At 46.6% G+C, this 24121-nt stretch overlaps 1 protein-coding gene across 4 annotated transcripts in view; it reads right to left on the bottom strand.

The window, feature by feature from the left end:
* MAP3K3 (mitogen-activated protein kinase kinase kinase 3) overlaps positions 1–24121 on the bottom strand; it is a 47604-nt gene that overhangs the window by 3030 nt on the left and 20453 nt on the right. For 2 of the 4 annotated variants that reach the window (XM_012733051.1, XM_012733053.1), the window contains 10 exons: positions 22317–22437; positions 11001–11134; positions 7639–7712; positions 5717–5784; positions 5437–5529; positions 4637–4828; positions 4032–4180; positions 3315–3446; positions 2802–2931; positions 2310–2487 (listed from right to left, as the gene is read on the bottom strand). In XM_012733051.1, coding sequence (XP_012588505.1) covers positions 2310–2487; positions 2802–2931; positions 3315–3446; positions 4032–4180; positions 4637–4828; positions 5437–5529; positions 5717–5784; positions 7639–7712; positions 11001–11134; positions 22317–22437 — 1271 coding nt within the window. The remainder of the gene's footprint in view (positions 1–2309; positions 2488–2801; positions 2932–3314; positions 3447–4031; positions 4181–4636; positions 4829–5436; positions 5530–5716; positions 5785–7638; positions 7713–11000; positions 11135–22316; positions 22438–24121) is intronic. The other 2 variants (XM_012733052.1, XM_012733054.1) reach the window with 1 other exon arrangement.

Here is a 24121-nt window from a genome sequence, read left to right as displayed (position 1 = left end):
GCATCTGGATTCCACTGGCACATCTACACCATCCGCCCTCTCTTTTATAAGGACCCTTGATTGTATCAGGCCTTGATAATCCAGGATGATCTCCCCATCTCAAAATTCTACATTTATTCACATCTACAAAAGCCCTTGCCCATATATGGTATCATTTACAAATTAAAGGGATTAGTACAGGGACATCAGGAGACCATCATTCAGCCTACCATCATGCTCTAAGGGAAATATCCACACCCTTTCAGGGGATGGATATGCAACATAGAGTATATTGACGCCATCTGACCACTCAAAGAGGGAGTTGAGGCCTGCTACTTTAGAGGCCGATCTAAGTTTTCAGAGTGGATCCTACTCCTTTAAAGATTTTTTTTTTAAGATTTGTTTATTTATGCATACAAGAACTGGGATACTGTGAGGCTAAGAGGATTCACCAGACAGAGTGGGGAGCAAAACAGGCGGATCTACTGAAATACAACGCTAAGGGGAGCAGCGGGCGGGACAGGAGAGGTCTGTTGCGCCATGTGGGTCAGATCCCTGGCCGGGGCTCAAACACATGCTGCAGTGGCTGTAGACATCTTCATAGTGCTGTGGTTTAACCCACTGTGCCACCATGAGGGCCCCCCGCCACAGACTTAATGAACATCAGGGGTAATTTCCATGGCCTGGTTTCCATAGCTGCTGCTACTTGGGCTTACAACACAGCTCATATAAAAATCCCAAACAGTGAAAGCTCTCCTGACTAAAAGGAGGAAGAATGGAGCTCTTACACTCCCAGACTTCAAGCAATACTACAAAGCCATCATAATAAAAACAGCATGACAATGGAATAAAAACAGACACACAGACCAATGAAATCTAATGGAAAGCATAGAAATGCTCAAATAACTTAGGAAAAAGAAGCAAAGAATTACCCTGGAATGAGGAAAGTCTTTTAAATAAATGGTGTTAGGAAAACTGGACTGCAATATGCAAAAAATGAAACTAGACCACTGTCTCACACCATACACAAAAATCAACTTAAAGTGGGTAAAAGACTTGAATATAAGACCTGATACCATAAAATATATAGATGAAAACATAGGCAAAACACTCATGACAGAAACCTCAGAAACAACTTTGAGGATTCTTCTAGAAGGAAGGAAAACAAAGGAGAAGATAAACAGCGAGGGCTACATCAAACGAAAAAGCTCTGTACAGAAGAGACATCCTGTGCTACAAAGAGACATTCGACTGAATGGGAGAAAATATTTGCATACCATATGACAGATAAGGAACTGATATCAAAGATCTATAAACTTATACAACTCAGCAAAACAAACAACCCAGCAGTAAGTGGGCAGAAGAACTAAAAAGATACATCTCCAAAGGAGAAATCGAATGACCAACAAACATGAAAAAATGTTCGATATCATGAATTATCAGGGAAATGCAAATCTAAACCACAATAAGGTCCACCTCACCCCAGTAAGAGTGGCACATATCACCACCATAAGCGACCAAAGCCGGCGACGCTGTGGGGACACAGGCACCTCTCTCCCGGCTGGCTGGCCCGCGGTGGCCGGCTGCGGCGGTGACGCACAACAACTATGACCCAGATTCCTCGGAGTCTCCCCAAAGGACACAGAAGCACCAATCCAAAAGGACACCGCACCCCTATGTCTACTGCATCACTATTTACAATAGCCAATATGTGGAAACAACCCAAATGCCCCAAAAGAGAGGACTGGATCACAAAGTTGTGGTGCATTTATACAATGGAATATTACTCGGCGATCATAAGGCAAACTCATGCCATTCCCAGCAACATGGATGGAGCTGGAAGGGATCAGGCCTGCTGGGATTGGTCAGAAGGAAAAAGATACACACTGGATGGTCTCACTCACATGGAGTGTGGAGAAACCAAACAAAAGGTCAAGGAAAAGTCAAAACTAGCAAGTTGACCAAAGAACGGAGGCATGAGCAAGGGAGGGGGAGGGGAGGGAGGTGAGCCAGGGGAGGGATGAGCCCAGGGAATATGGTGATGGTGCACTGGCATATGGTGGCAGAGAACTATAAAGATTACAAGGACGTAAGAAAAAGTTGTTAATTAAAATAGTAAAGAAAAAAGAGAAACAGCCAGTAAAGCACACACGGTGCACATGGCCTCAGTGTCGCTTGCAGGCCCTGCACCCCGGCAACTCAGGGCAAGGCACGCTGGCCTGCTCCTGCCCTGGCGGGCGAGAGGCGGGTCTCCCTCCCTCGCCATCCTGCAAAGCCCCCAAAGCTCATTTCTAAGCTCCAGCGCAGCAGGGAAAGGGCCCAGTGCTCACCACACATCTGCCTTCCTTCCATAGCCTTCGCCGCTGATGACCTCGGGGCTCATCCAGTAGGGCGTGCCGGTGACCGAGCGCATACCTGTGCCTGACATGCAGATGGTCTGCAGGCGCTTGCTGGCCCCAAAGTCCCCCAGCTTCACATTCCCAGCAGAGTCTCGCAGGATGTTGGCTCCTATGGCAAGAGGGGGAGGCTGCGACCCCGGGCTGTGTGGGCAGCTTCCACCATCCTCCCTCTTTCCCTGCCTCCCTGGCCGCAGGGCCAGGTGATTACACGTGGCCTGGGACGAGCCAGCAGGAAGGCGCCTCAGCCTGCAGAGCGGACCAGCACGGTGGCTGCCAACTGCAGAGCACTTCACAGCACTTTCCCAAGCTGCTCAGCGAGGCTCACACCCATCTCCCGAGGAAGCAATTCCCGTAACCACTTTTCAGAGTTCAAGCTGGTGAAGTGACCAGGTTCTTAGGAACCCCACACCTGCCTCTGCTCACCCTTGATGTCCCGGTGAACAATCATGTTGCTGTGCAGGTAGGACATGCCCTCTAGGATCTGCCGGGTGTATTTTCGGGTCACACTCTCTGTCAGTGCTCCGTAGGCCTTCAGCTGATCTTTCACTGAGCCCTAGAGCCACAGGAATCAGAGGGAGTCCCCTCAGGAAGGAGAGACTACTGCAGGCCAACCATGGCAGTAAAGGAGTGACCCCTCCAAACCCTTTTTTTGATGTGCCAGGCACTTTGCTAGCAGCTGCTAGGCAGCTCAGAGACAAGCAGGAGACTATCCTGCCTCACACAGCAGGAGGCAGGCGCGCCCCTGTGGGGGCAGGCGGTCCTCACCAGGCAGTGTGGCCCCCCACACTGCAAGCAGGGGCAGCCAGGGACATTTCTCCCTCCACTAAAGCAGTGTGGCCCTCCTTACTCAAGGTCTGGCTGTTGCCTCACCTTCTCCTGAGCCCCTGAGCCTTAGGTGACTGGACCTAAGTGTGTCTCGCACACTAAGGCACATACCCCTGGCATGTACTCCATGAAGATGGTCAGTGTCTTCTCGGCCCGGTCCCGCAGGCAGCCATAGTACTGCACAATGCGCTCGTGCTGCAAGTTCTTCAGCAGCTGGATCTCGCATTCCAGAGCACTCACCTCCTGAGAGAGGGGCCCAGAGGTCACCGCAGTCCTTGACAACTGGATTCAGCTTAGCCTGCCCCAATCAGTGGCCTCACAGGGGTCTGCCTGCCTTGTGAATGTCAGCAGGAGAGAAGGGGGGCTCTCAACTGTCTGCCCATGGGCACATGCAGGGCAGCTCTTGGGATGGTGGCACTTCCTAAGGTAGGCAGTGGGTGGGAGAGTGGTTGTAGGTCTTAGGTAAAATAACTATTGTATTTGCTCACTCCAGTGTGACTGTAGGCCACACCTAAAGCTGAACTCCAGAGACCTGGGCTGAGGGCTCATACAGGCTGAGGGGGCAGGTCTGCTCTCTGGCACCACTCATAACCCTCAGCAGCTACTATTCTCTGACATAACTCAGCTCCTCACCCCAGCCCCTCCCAGGTGTCTGGTGCTCTTGGGAGCATAATCCCTTCACTCTAGCACCAGGGCAGGGTGGACAGCAAGGAAGCTTGAGGGAAGGATGAAGGGCAAGCAACCTTTCACGTCTGAAACAATCAGTCTATGCAACAAGACTGGCATGTTTGTTGAGGAGGAACTGAAAGACCACAGGGAAGGCAGTACCTTGCTCGTCTCAGGACTGTCTGGGTCAAACTGGACCTGCTTGGAAGCGAGTTCTCGTCCTGTGTCCACATCATAGCACAAATAGACCCTGCCGAAGGCACCCTGGCCTAAGAGCTTCCCGCGGCGCCAGTTGATGGGGGCACTAGGAGCTACAGGGCACAGAAGGAAGATCATTAGCTCATGCACATCACTTATTACGACCTCGCCTCACTCTCCAGAGGCTCTATGGTGGACCTCAACTCGAGCTCCTCAGCACAGCAGCTCTGCCCCCACCTGGGACAGGGCCAGTACCCTGGTCAGTCAGACTTTCAGATCCATGCCCTGAGAAGCAGCAGACTGGCTAATGTCATACTCTTCAGCACTGACCAAAATGCAGAAGAAATTGATCAAACTTTGCTTCCAAAGCTCAATATCTTATTATGACAGAGATGAAAGAAACTGCTCCTCAGTTTAAATATGGAAAAACTAAAGACCAGACAGGGCACACAGCTTGCGACACAACAGTGAAGGGAGGCACAAGGTGCAGGGGTCTGCTGCCCACCCCTGGGCCCACTGCCTCGTGCCCGGGCATCCCTGGTGCAGCCTGGCCAGGGCCCACTGCTCACACTTGGTTGGCACATTCCTCTCCTGCACAGATAGGGTGTTCTCGCTGTCAGCGCTGCGCAGGCGCCCTCGCGGGTCCAAGTATTGCACGGCCAGACCCATGTTCTCGCCATTTGTGCTCAAGGAGCGGCTGGAGGGCACCAGGGTGAACAGGTTGCCTTGATGGCGGCGAATTCGGGGAAATGTTCTTCTACCTAAGGGGTGTCAGAACCAGAGTAGAACAAGTGAGATCCTTAGCCCCAAGGCTGAAATTGCAAACCAGGTCACAACACCAACTTGGTTCCATGCTATCTGCTTCTCATCTGACTCATGCCAGAAGGGCTACCATCCCAAACACTCTGAGAATCAGGACAAAAGCGGAATTAGGAAGCAGCCCCAGATGGTTCAGGGAACCTTGGCCAAAGGGGAGACACAGACCTGGCCTTGAGGCCCCACATCACTCACAAGGGAAGCCCACAGGGATCTCTGTTTTCTCTGGCACCTCAGTCGCAAGGCTCTGAGGAAGCTCTGCTCTGAGGCAGAAAAGGGTACTGGAGAGTCCCCAGGCCCTGGAGCATTTTGCAATCTCAAGGGACAGAGCTCCCAGTGACACCTTGGTCTACAAATATCACCATCCCCTCCCCACCGTCTCTAGTGCTGAAAGTCTGGGTATAATTCCTCTGGAATAAAGGGAACACAGGGTCTGCAGCATGTTCGGAAGTCGGGTAGAGAGGGGAGCCCCCAAGTGGCAGTGGCTGTTCTCTGGAGAAGCTCTGACCATGCCCTCTGAAGCTGCCAGCGGGCAGGCTGGGGGCCCACTCACCGTCGTTGTAGTCCTTGTGGTGCACAGACACATGGTAGCGCCGGGGGTAGGTTCCACCTTTGACCCCTTTGTCACAGAGCTGAGTTTCCCGATCTGAGTAAGACAGGGTAATCACTGGCTTCTGGGCAAGTCGATGTGTGAGCCATTTAAACCTGTCAGTCACCTGAGACCTCAGAGCAGCCCACTCCAGAAAACTTAAAATACAGCCCACAACCCCCAGTTCTGGCTAAAGCAGAATGCCTTCAGCCCCTCCCAGCACCCTGCAGTCTAGGGAACTCACCTGAGAACTCTTGTCTGTTGTCTGGGAAGCTCTGGGCTCGGGACATTCGAGATTTCCGCAAGGATGGGCTGAAAAAAACAAAGCAATATAAAATCACAAAGTGGACTTCAGCCACACCCAAGCCCACAAGGGCAGAAGGCAGGACCCCCAGAGGGACTCCATGTCTAGCTCCTTCCTGGGTCAGTCCATGGGCCGAAGCAGACTGAGCAGCCTTTTTCTGGGCTCAATCTCACTGTCTTTGCAGTCGGACAAGTCCTGAAGCAGGAACCTCCAGCCCCATGGCACTCCTTCCTGGGTGTGCTTCTTAGCGCTCCCTCCCCCTTGCTCATAGGGCTTAAAAAGCCCTATGCAAAAAAAGGCCCTTGCCCAGGGTACTAATAAAGCCAGCAAGAACACCAGTTCGCAGGTTGCTGTGCTCTTATTTATTTTACAAAGTGAGTCTTTCCTCATTTCATCTTTACAACCTTGTGAGGTAACAAAAATAAAACACTATAATAGCAGGTACCAATTATTGAACAGCTATTTCTTTCTATTCATCAGAGACACCCAACAGGTTAGGTATTAAGATCCTTATTTGATTTGTCCCAGGGTATAGAACTAATAAACAATAGAACCAGATTGCAAATCCACATGTGGCCCCAAAGTCTGTTCTTGCTACTAAGTCAAGCAGCTTCCTTTCAGACTAATCACCACCATCCCATTGTAGAGATGAGGAATCTGAGGAACAGAAGGCTAAAGGATATCAGAAGACACACAACTATTATTCGGTAGAGGCAGATGTGGATCTTGGTTCATCTGGTTTTAGACCCCGTGGGGGGAAGATGAAAGTCTTAAGCTCAAGTTAGGCCAAGAAGTACAAGTCCAGGTCACTGGGTCTCATTCCAGAGTGGGGAAAAACAAAGAGTCAGAGGGTCAGAAGAAAAACCCAGGACTCAGTAAATAAATGTAGCTGCTTTCCCCAGTATTCCCCTGACCGGTCTGTGCCTTTTGAGAGGCCACAAGTCAGAAATGCTCAGCTCTTCTCGAGAAGCCACAAAACCTAAGCGAGCAAAGCCAGAGGCAGCCCCTGTCCTAGCCGAGCAACAGGTCAGGGCTCCTGGCACTTCCGCCTATGCCCTCTCTCCCCTGGCTAGAGAGCAAGCCCAAGACAAGGCTAGGAAGAAGATACCAACCAGCAGCATGTGGAATGAAGACAGCCCTCAGCAGTGCGCAGACCTGGCTCCATAGCCTCTGACCACAGCCCTAAACTATGATCAAATGTGGTCTCAGGCATAACTAGGTCAAGGTGAGAGCGGCGGGATGGGTGCCAAAGCCAATTCCCATCATGGCCTGTGATGGGAGAACCAACTCTGTAGAACCATTTGGTACGTAAATGACAACACTTGTTCCCTCTCAAAAGTGTGAGAACAAGAATTCATGCCAAGCAGGCAGTGTGGGAAGCAGTCTGGGTATTTTGCTTTTTGGCTTTTACATCAGTTTTTAATTCCATAGGGAACACTAGTAGGGGACCAAAAAAAAAAAGCAAGCAAATTCACAGGTTTTCCCCCAAAACACTGAAGGTCCCCTGCTTCTCAGTCTGAGATCACAGCAATGAAGCCAAGAGTATAAGAGCAGTGTACATCATGTGCAGATTGGAACAATATAGCAAGCATTTAATAAATATGAGCTGCTCTTGTGGGTTCTATTATTACACTTACTGAATTAACAAATAACAATCACGACATTCTTCTGGTGTTTGGAAAATTAAGGAGATGGCGGAGAATCCCAGTCAAAGGTTTCTTTCCCAAAGGCATAGTGTTTTAACCCTGGGCCTGCAAACCTGCTCTAGAGTGGAGCTACAGAAACTAGCTAACTCTACTGCCTTAGTCTAACAGTTCTCCGGATGCTTATGCATTAACCCCCAACCAGCCATAGTCCCATACCTGTCTGCTGACCTGTCCAAGGATTGGCAGCTTCCAGACAAGGAATTCTCAGCACTGCTCAGAGGATCCAGCATCTGCAAGACAAGTCATACAATAACCCTCTGCCCCTACCTAAGGCCCAGCCAGGTAACACAGGCCAGCAAACGACCCACCCTGTCAAAGTATGAAAATGCCCTTGCCCTCCTCATGCAGCGGGGAGAGTGGCTAGAAAGGTGCCGTTCTCCCCCGCAGTTGGAAAGGCAAGTTTCGAGGAGTGAGGAAAATGCATGGCTGGCATCCCAAGGAACTCTGCCAAGACAGTGATGCAGAGATGCTGCTTCTTTTGCTGGCATTTTCTTGGCTTGTAACATTGGTGCCTATAGCTAGAGATAGTACTACACTTCAGTGCTTTTGGGAGGGACTGTGATGCTTCTGTTTATAATGTATAATGCAGAAAGACAAGATTGCCTTTGGTTCACAGATGAGTTACCACAGGTCTAGAGAGCTAGGAGAACTGCTTCAAGTTAAAAAACTAGGTAGCGGGCCCTCCCTGGTGGCGCAGCGGGTTAAAGCACAGCACTAAGAAGCTGAAGCCACTTCCGCATGAGTTCGATTCCCGCCTGCCCCGGAGTTGACCACATGGCTCAGCAGACCTCTCCTGACCCGCCCGCTGCTCCCCTCAGCAGTGTACTTCGTCGATCTGCCTCTTCTGCTCCCCACTCTGTCTTTGGTGAAGCCTCTCACCGCCCCTGAGCCTCTGGCCTGTCCCCCAGTTCTGTATGAATAAATAAATAAATCTTTAAAAAAAAAAAAAGTCATTTAGAAACATCCCAGGGCATTAATTAAAAAACAAAACAAAACAAAACAAAACAAAACTAGGTAGCATACAGCTGTTACAAAACAAAAAGTTCTCAGTTCCTGGTGCTCATGCAGAGGTGTAAGTATCTATATAAATTTAAATGTTCCTCTAGCTCTTGGCCAAATAGAATAACAAAAGCCTTCAAAATAGCCTTTTTTTCCAATTAATCTTTCCTTCATTTTCCCTGGGGTGGGGTCATTTACTGACAGAGTATTCATTATCTGAGATACAAAGTTAATTATTATGTAGGGAAGGAAAGTATCTGAATTATGAAAATTTACTGGCAATTTTCATAAAATTAGTCCCCAACCAGTTCTCTTCTCATTTAATACAAGAGTCCATCTGACCAATAGCTTCAAATGTTTCAGTCACATGATTTTTCAAAGCCTATCAATCACAGTAAATTAATTATAGAGTAAAAATGCAAATATTGCTAAGGATACAGATATTCCAAAGTGGGTGAAACCAAGATGGAAAGAAGAGCTACCAAACGCATTTGGCAAGGTAGCTCTGTCAACAGAAGAGAGAATGACATGTGTAACCACAGGGCAGATGTGATGACGGAGGAAGAATACCAGAGAGAGTGGCCTTTGACTGACTTCTGTGAAGACTTTTATTTAAAAAAAGGACTCTTTATGACAGGTGCATAAGTCAAAGGAGACATGAAGGAAGTTACACTGTACTATAAAAATTAAATCAGAAGATTAACATGAAACATGTTTTTTGTAATTATAAAAAATAGCAAACAAATGCTACTATTACCTAAATCTGATTAAAGAAAAACACAAAGCAAATTTACCATAGCTTCATCTTTCAAGAAAGACCTCACTGGATATTCTTTCACTATATACCAGGCTATTTTGGGCTCTGTTAAGTGGATTTTATCTTGAATGACCGGTTCATTCAAGATAGTGAATGCACTGCAACTGTGGATCCCGCAGAAAGACTCAGTAGGCATTTCCAGGGGCAGCCTTCCTTGGCCTCTTTCTAAAAATCTGCCCTCACTAGGAGTCAAATACCCTTATGACTTCTGGAGCTAGACATGTAAAGTGAAAAGTTAAAACATCAAGGTGTAGGACTATGGGGAGGGAAAGATACCAAAGGCAACCAAACTCATTTACATTCAAGCTGTCCCTGGTTGCTCATGTCCAGAAATGCCCTGGCTAGGGAAAACGGAAAGGATTGTCAGTAAATGCACAGTAAAGGAATCTGCAAGTAAAACACTGCTGGTCACAATTCCAAACACGGATTTGTCCTCAAGGCAGGATAGTACAGAAAGCAGCAGTGCCGAGGGCTTCTCCTAGCCTATGGCACAGCAGACCTCTCCTGTCTCCCTAGTTCTGTATGAATAAACAAAATCTTCTTAAAAAAAAAAAAAAAAACAACTCTCATGAGATGATTTTGATTCTTTGATTCTTTTAATGGTGATTTTATCCTTAAGAAATTTCCTTTTCCCAAACCAAATCCTCAGAATTTATAAAAGCAAGTTTGCAATCAAAGCAAGCTTTCTGAAAGTCTTCAAAATGAAGACAGAGGTTCCACTGTAGGTGGGGTCACTACGCCAAAATGCCATCTTCACAAGTGAGCCACTGTTAAAAAGCTAGCCACTTAAATGGGTGAGCCATAATAAGGGTGGACGCACCCTTAGGTCAGTGGACAATGGCAAGGGATGGGGTATTTCCTGCCATGACCACGCTGCGTTACCTAAGACTCTACCTTTACAGAATGGAGCAAGATTCCCCTGCTGGTTTTGAAGAAGTTGCTCTATTATGAGATCATCACCTGGCAAGGAGCCACAGGGGGCTTCTAGGAGCTTGGAGTGACCCCTGGATGATAGCCACAAGGAACTGAATTCTGTTCACAACCATGTGAGCTTGGAAAGGAAAGGAATACAGCCTGGCTGAGCCCAAGGGGAGGGTGTCAGATGCAACCTCATGAGAACCTGCGTGGAGGACCAGGTAAGTCATACCTGGATTCTTGACCCAGGGAAACTGTAAAATAACAAAGGTGTGTTGTTTTAAGCTGCTAAATTTGTGATAATTTTTATGTAGCAATAGATAATATTGCTATTCACCATCATAAAGTGAACCCCACAGAGTAATATGGATATGGTTTACTCCCTACATTTCACCAAGAAAGAGAACTAAAATATTGCCAATAAAACCCCAAAATTTTCAGTTTAGGATTAGTCTTATGTTAAATATCTACTGAAATGACAGGCAGGTTTAAGGAAGGAGATTGTCAACAGACCAGTACTCTGCAACAAACCAATGAGATGATCATGAAAAAGGACAAATTTGTCAAATGCTCATCCAGCACTACCGAGGCTGGGGACTTCACAGTGTCTCTCTGGGAGGAAGTGATTTCTGGCCCCTAGAAAGGAATATATGTATAGGACAGGTTTCCAAAAGAGCTGCTAGGTGGTGTGTGTAAGTGTCTCTACTTTGCATCATGTCCACTAAGAAACCCCCATTATGTTCTTCGTTTAACATATCCTAAGGCACAGTCCAGTCCCCAGACTTACGCACTGCTCGCTGGTCTCTGGAATGAACTCCCCCTCACTGTTGATGCTGGTATAGGATCCTTGTCGGGCAATTCGCTGCTGTCGCTCAGGTACATAGCCAGGGGGAGGTGAGCTTCGACCAGGGTTCTGGGAGCCTGGAAAAGAGAAACAGGACCTTTGATCACAGGACCCAGGACAATCAAAAGGGGACATGGGACCAGCTCAGAGATACCAGGCCAAGCAGTCAGGGAGGTGACTTTGACCACCAAAATTTAGCAAATTCCACATTCTTTAAGGCCAACAAAATCCCTTCCTAACAGGGGCCTAATTACTGCAGAGATGGAGCAGGCACTAGTACATATATGGCCAAGAACCTTGGTACAAAATATGACCCAGAAGAAACCCAACTAAACCAATTTAGACAGGTAAGCAGATACACATTTTATTAATCCTCGAATGTCATTCTTCCTTAACAATGTCACTGCTCTCTAATTCTACCTCTAGAGTTCCATTTCTCACCTCTCCTCCAGCCTACGAAGTACTAGGAAAAGCATTCATCCATCAACTAGTTCCTTGAGCTTTGGGTCAAGCAGCACCTGGAGACTGAGGTCCAGGGAAAAGTCAGTGCCCTACTCCTGAGCATCTTTTCTATCTCTCTCCCTGCCCATGCCTCCAGTCAGTGCCTTCATCTGTTCTCCATCTGTCCATAACAGTAACAAGGTCCTCCCATGGGAGGACACAAACAAGACTGTAATTGCTCCATCCCTAACCACTCGTATCTTTCCTTGCTAAGAGTATTAATACCTTGCATTTACATAGTGCTTTACTCTTTGTTAAGACATTCAATATTGCAATAGAGGCCTGGCAAGTATTTCCTGAGTCCTGCTGAGTGACAAGCATTCTGTAAGGTATTTTTACACTAGTTATTTCATTTAATCTTTTTAGCAATCCTGAGATAACTATTTGCTTCATTTAACCGGAAAGGAAATAAGAGACTCAAAGTGCTTTACATTTCTCAAAAAAAATATAACACAGGCAGGAATTATCATTATTTTACAAGTAAAGAATATAAAGTCAATTTGTACGTACTTTCACTATATACCAGTTTGTAAGAGGGAACAGTGATTACCTTAACTTTCCTAAATGACATCCAATGTGCAGAGATATTTTTTAAGTCACTAGGGGATGCTTTTCTATCACCTATTCTGAGTCTAGGAGAAAGGTCTCCCTGCTCTTAGCTTAGAGCTTTTCCTGATCAACTCGAATGCTTTCCATGACCAGCAAAGAAGACAAGGGTGAGGCTGGAAGTTTGCATCTTTTTCCCTTGCTATGCCCAATGGACAAATATTCAAAAGGTTTAACAAAGCTTTAACAATACCTGCACACAAATGCTTTTGGTATTTTCAAACTTAAATAAAGGGCTCTCAACCCAAGCCCTTTTCCTGTTCTGGAGAGAAAACATTTCTCCCAGAAACCTGAGACGCACATGCTATCTAACTCTACTCCCTCACCACCACCACCAACAACAACAACCTTGCAGGTTGGTTTTTCTAGTCGCGTTCAGGAACATGGCACCAAGTTTCCTGAAATGGAATTGCAAGCAAGATGCTCTGTGGGAATGGCTAAGGAAGAAAGACAGAGCAAGTTTGGTGGCTGGAAATGTGGGGGAAAACCTGTCTTGATCTACCCTGATAGACAGGAACTGCCAACTCCTACCTTTCTTGATGTAACCCTAGTCTAGGCTGGTTTCAGAAGGAAAATCAGGGTATATATACCGTTGCTGCATGCTTTTAACTATACACACCTACATAGCTTTGCAATGGTTCAACAGCTCATGAGGAGCCTGGGAGCACTCAGCTTATGCTCTGCATTCTGGAAGTGAGGCTGCATACCAAAGGTAGGAAACCAGTGCAAGACCAGTCTCTGTGGTCTCTACGCCCTGGACAGAGGGCAGGCCTAACAAAGTGCTAAGATTCCTTCCAGGAACATTAAAAAGGAAGAAAAATACTTATAGTCACAGAATGACGGGGAGGGTTGCTCTTTAAAAGATAATCGCTAGAGAATTTAAGTTTTTATTTTAATGTCTTTCAAGAAACTGACACCTTCCTTGTCCCACATGAAGCAAGTTGTTTAGAGCATATGACTCATCTGGCCGGATGGAAGACACTTGACTGAATCTGCCCTGAGAACACTTTCAATTTCTTGGAGCGTCAACCCAGCATCTAGAACCACTGACAATTAGGGACCTGAGGCAGGAAGGCTCACATGGGGCGCTCAGTAAACTGGCTTCCCTACCAGACCCCATAGCAGACACCAGAATCAAAACTGCCCTGAAAAGAGGCACAGAATTTTGCTGGCCTCTTGTGTGTAATCTTCACTCATAGAGTAGAGGCTAGGCCTTCTGAGATAAAGGAGTACTTGAGTTATGCCTTTCAAATGATCTCAAACAGCCAATAAAGGAAAGAGTGTTTGCCCAAGTTCTCTGGGCACTGGCAAAAAGTGACACTACTCTCAGGGTAAATTTAGGGATATTGTGCCATGAACTAACAGAGCAATAAAGTCAACCATGGCAAATTTTTTTTTGTTCTCTTTTCAATAAACTATCACTGCTTGCTTTATCCTCACAACACCCTGTGAGTGTTTATCCTCTCATCACCCACATTGTTTGAAGGGAAAGCTGAGACCCAGAGTCACAGTGACTGAATGGTGGGGCTGTCGCTAGGAAACTTGCCTGTAACTATCTTCAGTGCAGCTGAACGAAGGCAATTATGAGATTGCTATTTATTTCCAAAAAGGGCACGCTGTTCAATAAAATGGCAGAAGGCAAGACTTCTCCCTGAGCTGGTGAGGCCATGCGTGCCTCAAGAGTGATCTGAGGGGATCACTGGGGGAGCCTCCCTGGTGGTGCAGGGGTTTGTCTCAGCCTTATCAAGCTCTCACCAGTCACTGTAGCAGGAGTGCAGTCCCAGGCTAGGGAGCTGACCCACATGGCACAGCAGAGCACACCTGTCTTGCTCGTTCCCCTCAGCTGTATATTTCAGTCAGTCAGCCTGTTCTGCTCCCCACTCTGTCTCTGGTGAATCCTCTCAACCCCCCATCTCTGGCCTGTGCCCCAGTTCTTATATGCATAAATAAAAATAAATCTTAAAAAAATGAACAGTAGATAGGGAACCCCACCCATGGGGAAATAGGACAGCCTTTCTGCCAGAAGCAGGAGGGTGGCTAATATGGGGATTTCTTGACAGCACAGGGAAAACAACAGCAGTGCCCTGCTTTATGCAGTCTGAATCCAGTTTCCTGTCCAGGATCACTTGTGAATCGGAGGCCACCAATGCAAGATGCCATGGGCTCAGCGGCAATGACAAGGTTGGAATAGGGGGCATCTGAATCAAGAATAAGAAAGCTACCCCACTTTCCAACAGCCCACACATCAAAGGCCCATGTACGTGGCCATTTCCCTTGATACAGTAGTTTAAATTTTTTCAATGCAACTATGAAAAAAGGGTGGCTTCCTTAAGTCCTACCATGTCTCAACATGAACACTATTTAACACTTGGCTAACAAACAGTCATCTAGTGCCTGCTTCCTACTTCTGATTGTGGGTAACATTGGTAGCCCACATGTTCTGTGTAAATTCAATCCGTACGTTGGCAGTCTGTGCTAAGCAGCAGAAGTAACTTAGTAAGATGAACAAGGTATAGTAAGAAAAGCCTAAGCTTTGACATTAGATGGACAGGAGTTCAAGTAAGGCTTTACTCTCCAGACAGAGTGGGGAGCAGAACAGGCAGATGGACGAAGCACACTGCTGAGGGGAGCAGCAGGCAGGTCAGGAGAGGTCTGCCGCGCCATATGGGCATCTCCGGTGCCAGGGATTGAACTGAAGTGGCTGTGGCTAGCTTGCAGTGCTGCATCCTAACCCATTGCGCCACTAGGGAGGGCCCTTCTCTAGACAGATTTTAACTCTCACCTCTACTTCTTCATCTGCAAAAATGGGGAGAAATACCTACTTTGTAACCTTTCTTGGAAGTTATAAGCGTGGTGGCACAAGCGCACACCTACATGGTAGGAACTCGGCAGAACCCCACTTGTTCCTTCCCTCTATGTGGCAGGCAGAACAGCTGAGACTGAAGATCCATTCCACCTCTATATGCCAACTGGGCCGTCAGAAGTTAACCAGCTAGAAGCCATTGTTCTAAGACCCCCTTTAGGCTCAACCACTTAGATGCACTTGAGTGGGATTGGGATAGCCCCTGACATCCTGTCTTTGGGCATAGTCTACAGAAGTGTCGGTTTTTCATTTATCTGGTCTCCAGTTTGCCTGCTGTCCAGAGACAGGTGCAGCGACTCCCTTGTCAGTGGTGTGGAATAAAGGAGAGCGGCTCTGTGCCTCTGGATCTGGTGGCTTCCTGAAAATGGGGGAGGGAGGAGCCCCATGCTGCACTTTAATCTGTAGTTTTACTCTCCAATAATTCTAGGAACCAGAATGTGCACCAAAACTCTTTTTCTGAAACTAGTCAGAATAGATTCTGTTCTGTAAAACTGAACCCTGACTAGTACACTGGGAGTGAAAAGGTATTATACACCTTCCCTAAAACAAACAAAAAAGTGTTTCTTTTAAGGAAATGATGAAAGAATGAAAAAATGAAAAACACTACCTATTGATGAAATCCCAGTCTGTGACACGGAGTTGATGCTGGGGAAGATCTTGCTGGGCAGAGTACTCAGGGTCACGCCCCCAGCCGCCGCCCCCGCCGCCCGACACCCATGATCTGGCGCATCAGCTGCCACTGAACTCTCCTCTGCCTCTGCAGGTGGAACTGGACAAGCTCAGGAGGCCAGGAAGGAGGCTAGGATCACAGACCCAGGAGGGTGGGGGAGGGGCATGGGGAGAGAACAGCAAAGGTTTTCTGAGCTTTTATTTCCAGCCAGAGACTTTCACTTTTTCCAATACACATTGCTGCCTGCAGAGAGCCAGCCTTATTATCTGATGGGCAATGGGCCAGAGGCTATTGTGCACAGGCCCACAGCTTGGGGCAGGAAAGGGAAGTCTCCCCAAACCAATGGCTATCAGAGGAAGCGAATGGAAAAACCAGGAGTTGGCAGCACCGCTCCAGAGGATTTTCAGTTTTGCTTTATCTTCATTTCAGAAACTGGAGGGCCAATGAGACACACAGCAGTGGTCAAGAACAAGTGAGTCAGGGGGCTCACAGGGTGGGACACTGAACTGTTGTTAAGACTCCCAGATTCTCACATATTTACTGGCAAGGGACAGCAGTGAGCCTGAAACACAAACCACAGTGCTATGTAAGACACACTCAGTCTCAGGAGGTGGGCAAAAGTAGGAATGGCAGGTTCTCTGGGACCGCCGGTCTGCAGTCATTTCTGACATTCCAGTCGGGACTTGTTCGAGCCTCACCAGGCTGTTTGTGCCAAGGGGTAGCATCTCCAATAAACTGAAGCAAAAGAGCAAAGTAGCAGTCCTGTGTTGAAAGAGGTCCACCCCTTCCCACAAACGTCTTGTGCACATAAGAAGTCAACTGTCCAACCCCTCCCTTGGCTGGCTAGCTCTTTGCCAGCCTCCTTAACCCAAGTGACCGTTGGAAATAAACTCTCATCTTAGGATGGAGCTGATCCTTCTGCTCTGCATGCTGATTCAAAGCTAAAAGATAGGCCTTCAGCTTCAGGCCTTCTCACAGGAGACTCCTGTCAGGAAGTTGGTGCCGTCAGGAAGCTGCCTCTACAGGGAGCATGAGGGCTCTAGGTCAGTGTTAATGTGCAGGTCACTGCAAGTACAAAGAGATAGCTTTTTTTGGCCATCAACTATTTTCTCTCAACCTTTTTCTCTCTTGCCGAGGGCAGATGAGATGGGGGCGGTATAAAGTCTTTTTTCTTCCACAATGGAAAATCTTGACTAGTATTTTTCATTATGTTTGTACTGGACCAGCATGTGCAGAATAGAGCTACTCAACATTTTCATCGCGTAAGACTCCAAAACATCCCCTGTGCTTCGACGTTGCAAATTCCCATTTATTTTGAAGTCATTACCCGCACTAACGAGACAGTTTCTAGTTTCATTTAGTGTCATAGAAAAATGTCTAGAAGAAGAGAACTGCGGAGGTGAAAGAAGCTGAGCATTCTGTGTGCGTGTGTGTGGCCACTACCTCCGCAGTCTTGACTCTCCCCTTAGCGTCTGTTCCGGGCTGGAGGTTGATACTTGCTACTGCTGGCCCATCAGCTCATCCTTTCAGAGCATTTTCAGTTTTCCTTCTCCCCCAGGCCTGTTTCTCTTCTCAGAGGAAGAGGGTACTTTCTTCTACCTGGACTTCAAATTCACCGTCTGCAGGAGACAGCCCTACACAGCCCCCTCTTCACCACCTTCAATCTTCCTTTCAACTGTCTTGCACCTCTCTTCATAAACATGCTCAGCTCTCTCGCCTAAAAATATCTTGACTCTGTCATTCCCTTGAATCCCTCACCTGCTTCACTTCTCTTCTTTCCTGGCCAAGCTCCTTGAAAGAACTGATTTCCTCCACGCACTGGCTCCCAAGCTCTTTAGGGGCTACAGTCTGTTTGCCTCAACTGTGGGCACTGGCTAGGTAAGTATTAAGATGACGGAACAACAGATGTAAAGGAGCTTACCATGCTCTATGACAAAGGGGAATCCGAAGGCAACAGAGACAAGCCTGCCAACCAAGGTTTGACTAGGTGGCTGAGTGAGGGAACAAATGGGGTTGAGCTTCTTCAAAAGTGGGGAGAATTCCTAAGGGTAAAGATATGAGGGAGGGCATCTTCATGTAGAGAAATGCCCTCGACCTTGTCTGAAGAGTTCCTCTGAGTCTCTCCTTTGGGTCAACTCATTACCTAAGTTGTGTCTGCTTTTTTGTTTTTTAGCATTAATTGGTTTAACAGACTAACTGGCTCAAAAAACAATGGAACTCGAAGTTTATACATGATGGGAAAAACGAAAGGTGAATGTGCTAGCTAACTTCAAATATCTGAAAAACTGTCATATGAAAAGATATTTATGTTGCTCAAGAGGACAGTACTAGAGTCATAGGGTAGTGTGAGAGAAGGCAGATTTTCAACTCAAATAAGGCAGCATCTCAAACAATGAGCGCTGCCTAGACTGGACTGGCCCACCTACCGCCCCAGCCAAAGATGCTGCTGTGGCTGCTGCATGCTGCATGCAGGCTGCAGTTTCCCCCTTGGCACTCCAGGCTAGTGTCGGAGAAGGGCAATCCTGGCAAGGCGCACACACCAGCGACTGCAATGACCACATTTCCACTTCCGGGACTTCTCCTAGTCCTTCTTGCTTTAATCTCAACTTCCTGTTTTATTCAAATTTCCAGGAGGCCTTACTGTACCAAAATCACCAGGCCTGTGTCTCTTACCCTTGACCTGTCTTTCCAACCTGGCCAGTGCCATGTAAGGCCTCTTCCCAAACTGCTTCTCATCTCTCTCCTCTTTTTCTGTTCACTCCTTTCCTGTGTCCTTTGCAGAGTCATCCTCTTTTAATGGGTCACTAAGTATCTGGGTTCAAAGGCCGAGTTCCAATCCTATTCGCTATAAGCTCTGCGTAGGTGAACTCTCCTCTGAGCTTCTGTTTCAACTTGTCAATTTCTCATTTTTTTCTCTAGTTCCGATTTTCTCCTTTTTGAGATAGAGGGCTGTATATCTCACTGCCCATTTGATATCTCCTCTAGGCTGTCTCACAGGCACCTCCAATTCAACTTGTCTATAACATTAGGCCTGCTCTCTCTCTGCACCAGAAGACAAGCTTCCTTCTTTGTTCCTTTCTTGATGAAAGGCAATACCATCTCTCAGATTATAAATCAGTAACTTATCTCCTGCTCTCAATGCTTGTAAATTCAATCAAATACACATAGTCATTTTTAAACCTTTGACCTCAGAAATCCCTTACACTTTAAAAAATCAAGGTCACCAAATAGCTTTTAGTTATGTGGATAATACTGAGTGACACTCACTGTACTAGGAATTAAGGATCAGAAATTACTAAAACAAAATAATGCACAAGCACACATTCCATTCACCATCAAAGCAATGACAGTACCTCCGGCACATAATCTCTGGAAAATTCCATTGCATATTTAAGAGAAAATAACTGAGAAGGCAAATCACACCTTGTATTATTACAAAAAGTAGTTCTGCCCTCACAGACCTCTGAGAGGCTCTCAGAGAGACCTCAACCCCCACATTACACTCTGAGCGCCACCAACCTGTCACGTTTTTACCTGTCAGTTTTACCTTCTAAATGTCTGACTCACCAGTTCCTTCCTCTGCCCACAGCTGCTGTTAATCTACACTAAACTTGTGTCTCTTTCACCTGGACCACTGCATTAGCCTAATACAGGCCCATGATATCCCCCCTTGTCCCCTTCCTATCTAGCCTTCATATGGTGGCCAACTTTTCTAAATACAGAGGAATACACCCATTCCTCTTCACTTAAAAACCCTAAAAGGGGCCCTCCCTGGTGGCGCAGTGGGTTAAGGCACAGCACTGAGAGGCCGGAGCCACTTCCGCATGAGTTCAATTCCCGCCTGCCCCGGAGGAGACCACATGGCGTGGCAGACCTCTCCTGACCCGCCCGCTGCTCCCCTCAGCAGTGTACTTCATCAATCTGCCTGTTCTGCTCCCCACTCTGTCTCTGGTGAAGTCTCTCGCCGCCCCTGCACCTCTGGCCTGTACCCCAGTCTGTATGCATAAATAAATAAATCTTTAAAAAAACCCTAAAAGGAACTTTCATTGTGTTCAACATAAGGACCAAGCTCTTCATCACAGACCACAGGTTCTGCCTCCCTCCCCAACTTCAGCATATCCTCCTGGTCACAGCTTTCCAGCCCTGAGGACTTGTTAAAGTTGGTTGTTTTTTTTGTTTTTTGTTTTGGGGGGGGGCGGATGAGGAACAGATTATTCCTGTTCCGAATACTCCCTCACCATTAGTCTTTGCATGGAAGTCTTTTCCCCAGAACTCCCATTCATGCCGTGATGTCACTGCCTAAGGTGCCCTGGTGCTGATCAGGTCACATCCATCTGCTCATGGTACCACACACCCTTTGGCCACGGCCTCTCATACATTAACTGCATCACAATAAGTAAATGTCTGTGTCCTTTGGTCATGAGGGTCACAAGGACAGGAGCAGTGCCTTTTTGCTTCTCATGCTTCTGGCACAAAGTAAGTACTTTAGTAATTACTTCTTGAATGAATGAAAATGCAGTTTGATAAGGAGAGAAGTAACCTAACAAAGTACTAGGATAAGCATTACAATGGAGATGGTAGCCAACTTTTCAGTGGCTGCCCACTGCCTACACATACAGTCAAGGCTCCTAGAAAGTCACCCAGGCACTCTTTCTCAGCCACCTCTATTTCCCCTCCAGATACATGAAGCAACCTAGATGGTGAGATTTCTACAAGCAAAATAGTCTCAAAGCCCTCTGCCTTCATCATTGTCTCTGGAAATGCTCCCCAATCTCTAAAGATTCTGCTCAAACATTTCTCCACTCCAATGGAATGAACTCCCAGGTCATTCCAGATAGAAATCATTTCTGCCGTTTCTATAGAAACAGGGGTTAGTTGGCCCATTTCTCTGCTCACATTCACCACACGTCATTTACACTCCAAACCACTGGGGGTGCTTGGAACCCACCACCTTCTTTTGTGATCATGGCCAGGAGGAGCTTTCCCAGGCCTGGAATATGTGTTTCCACTTGGTGCCCAGTGAGTCTTCCTTTGCATGCTAGCTCAGATGTTACCTTTTCTGGGAAGGACCCTCATAGTCAAGGCAATCTGTACCCCAACTCTCGCCCTCCCCATGCCTCCACTGCAGTGTGTCCCGCCAAGGGGCTGGCTCAGAATGCTGCTAGGTGAAGGAACGCAGGTGCTGAGTATACTGTAGGGCTGTGCTTCCATTCTCTCGATAAACAGGAACAACTTATTGAAATCGTATTCTTCAGTGTTCTCAGACAAGGAAATTCCATAAATGGCTCCCTTCAACAATGACCCAGCATTTAGTTCTTGCCTCTACACACAGAACACAAACTCTTGCTAAGAACAAGTAGGCGGTCCAATTGTTGTATCATGTCAATACTCACTGCTTCCTTTACAAGTGAATGCTGTCCTCCCTCTCCTCAGTCTCTGTGTCTGCTACAGTGGCTAAGCTGGAAGAGCTTCCCAGGCTCTAGGACACCTGGATTTCAGGGTCAGAGATGCTCTGGATAGGGTCTCCTTGTGGGGTGCTGGCTTTCTCTTCAACCAGCTTATTGAAAGCATAGCTATTAATAATCCATAATGTCCACAAATATGAACTCATATATGGACTTTCAGCTGTACTATCAGGGCTTGCCTGAGCTGCAACAATTACTAGGTGAAGCAAAGTTACTACAGTAACAGTCTTCCTGCTACCAGGAAGTTTAGTGACAGACAGGACTGATGCTCACACCTTGCCAAGTTGATTTCAAGATCTTGGGAGAGAAGTTCAATTTGATGCATTTCTACCTCTATATGCAATAGCTCTCTCTGCTGAAAGTAAGAAAGGAAAAAATAGTCAAAGCCACATACTGGGGAGCAAGTTGTGAAAGCAAGGGGAGGCCAGCCCTGCAGTCAGAGAGACATGGCGAGCACCTCAAGGACACCTGCCTGGACACAGCCTTACACATAGAGTCTCTACATCAGGGCACTAAGTTCAACACAAAGGTACTGAGGCCAGGTTTTCCCTCAATATAAACTTCACAGTTCAAGAAATGGGCATTCTTCTCAGATTCTGGGAAACGGGATCCAGAACAATACAGGACTATCTGGCATACTGCGCAGATCTCATCTTCTTTTCCTTGAGAAGCCTGGCAACAGCTACCCAGTTTTTTCCTAGTTAGCCAGTCATATACACCATGTCAAATGTGTCCTGTCCTTTTCTTGGCAACTTAGTTTTACTCTCCAAGAGTCAATGTCTTTCTCAAAGCATAAGGAATCCGCAGGAATAATAAACAAGAGGTCTGAGATCAAACTTGGACCGGAGTTCTAACTTCACAAGCCCTGGTCCTTTTGGGAAAAAAACGGTTTAAAGTAGGGCAGACTGCACTAAAGGTCTTCAAGCAGAGCTGAGGAGACCATTTTGCAGGGCCATTTATAGCAATCTGATTATGCCATCACATCTTTCTACCATGCCACCCCAGACGGCCAGGGCGCCATCCCAGTCATATCTCTACCTCTTGTGCACAGAGTAGCAATCACCACGCTTGATGATTGTTTAATTAATATTTGAATTTTTAAAAAACACGGGCATATTAATTAGATGAGAGAACAAAAGGCTTGAAATACTCACTGACAGAGAGATGCCTGCTTCTGGGTTCGGTGGGCTGGTAGATGGTATTTAAGTCTCCTGCAGACTGGGAAGCTTTGATCCGCACCTGCCTGGACACCCCTGAGTGGGGTGAGGAACTTGTCTGCAAAAAAAGGAAAAAAGGACTGAGCAAACAGGCCAAGAAAGGTCCTTTGTCCTTTTCCCTTCTCCAGGGCTCCCCACTTCTTGATCATCTTCATGTTTTTAATACATGAGCTATACACACAGCTTTCCCCCAAATCTCACTCCTCAGTCTGTCCTGGTAAGTCACTATTTGCTGGCTGTAGTGTTATGGCTTCAGTGATGTATGGGCACTGAGACTTGTTGCCCCAATTTAATGGGTGTTGACCGAGACACTGAGGAGTAACAGGCATCCTGTTATAACATACCTAACAGAAGAGAGTTGTAAATACCCCCTCATAAAATTCTCCAGAGTAGAGAAAGAATAGCAGGAAATTATTTCAGTGGCAAGGTCACCTACTCAGTAATGGTCAGAATGATATCAATCCCTCTACCCAACCAAATTCTCATTGATAAATGTTTTTAAAAATAACTTAATATGCTGTCCCTCCCTGGTGGTGCAGTGGGTTAAAGCACAGCACTAAGAAGCTTAAGCTGCTTCTGCATGAGTTCGATCCCCGCCTGCCCCAGAGGTGACCACATGGCGTGGCAGACCTCTCCTGGGACGCCCGCTGTTCCCCTCAGCAGTGTACTTCGTTGATCTGCCTGTTCTGCTCCCCACTCTGTCCCTGGTGAATCCTCTCACCCTCCGCATCTCTGGCCTGTACCCCAGTTCTGTATGAATAAATAAATAAATCTTAAAAAAAAACTTAATATGCAAAGAAGATACAATGGAACAAAGAAAGTTTGTTCAGCAAATGGTGCTGGGAAAACTGGGAAGCTACATGCAAAAAAAAATGAAACTAGATTACTACCTCGCTCCATACACAAAAATCAACTCGAAGTGGATTAAAACCTAGACATAAGAACGAAAACCATAAAATACCTGGAAGCAAAGATAGGTGAAACACTACATGACATACACTTCAGTAACATTTTTTAAGATACAGTACCCAAAGCAACGATAGTGAAGGAAAGGATAAACAGATGGGACTGCATCATTTTAAAGAGCTTCTGTACAGCAAAAGAGACATTACAAAAAACAAACAGACATCCCACTGATTGGGAAAAAATTTTCTCACACAAAACTAGCAATAAAGGATTGATCAAAAAGATAAACAAAGAACAGATGAAACAACAAAAATAAACAACTCCATCAAAAAACAGGCAGAAGAGCTAAAAAGACACTTCTCCAAAGAGGAGATGCAGATGGAAACAAGCATATGGAAAAATGTTCAACATCACTTGTAATAAGGGAGATGCAAATTAAAACCACAACGAGATACCACCTCACCCCTGAGAATGGCACATGTTAAAACTACTAGCAACAACAAATGTTGGTGAAGGTGTAGAGAAAAAGGAACTCTCCTGCACTGCTGGTGGGAATGCAACCTAGTACAACCACTATGGAAAGCTGTTTGAAGGCTTTTCAAACTGCTAAAAATGGAGTTTCCATATGACCCAGCAATCCCACTCCTAGGTATCCACCCAAAAGACACAAAAACACTGATTCAAAAAGACACCTGCACCCCCATGTTTATTTACAATTGGAAAAACATGGAATCAACCCAAATGCCCAAAAGTGGATAACTGGATTAAAAAGGTGGTACAACCTCACCCCAGTGAGAATGGCACATCTTCAAACAACTAGCAACAACAAATGTTGG

This window comes from Condylura cristata, unplaced genomic scaffold (assembly GCF_000260355.1).
Source record: "Condylura cristata isolate star-nosed mole 26May11 unplaced genomic scaffold, ConCri1.0 scaffold00038, whole genome shotgun sequence".
In the NCBI taxonomy this organism is placed as follows: domain Eukaryota; kingdom Metazoa; phylum Chordata; class Mammalia; order Eulipotyphla; family Talpidae; genus Condylura; species Condylura cristata.
The sequence above is the reverse complement of the archived record's forward strand: the minus strand, read 5'-3'. Positions and strand labels throughout refer to the sequence as shown.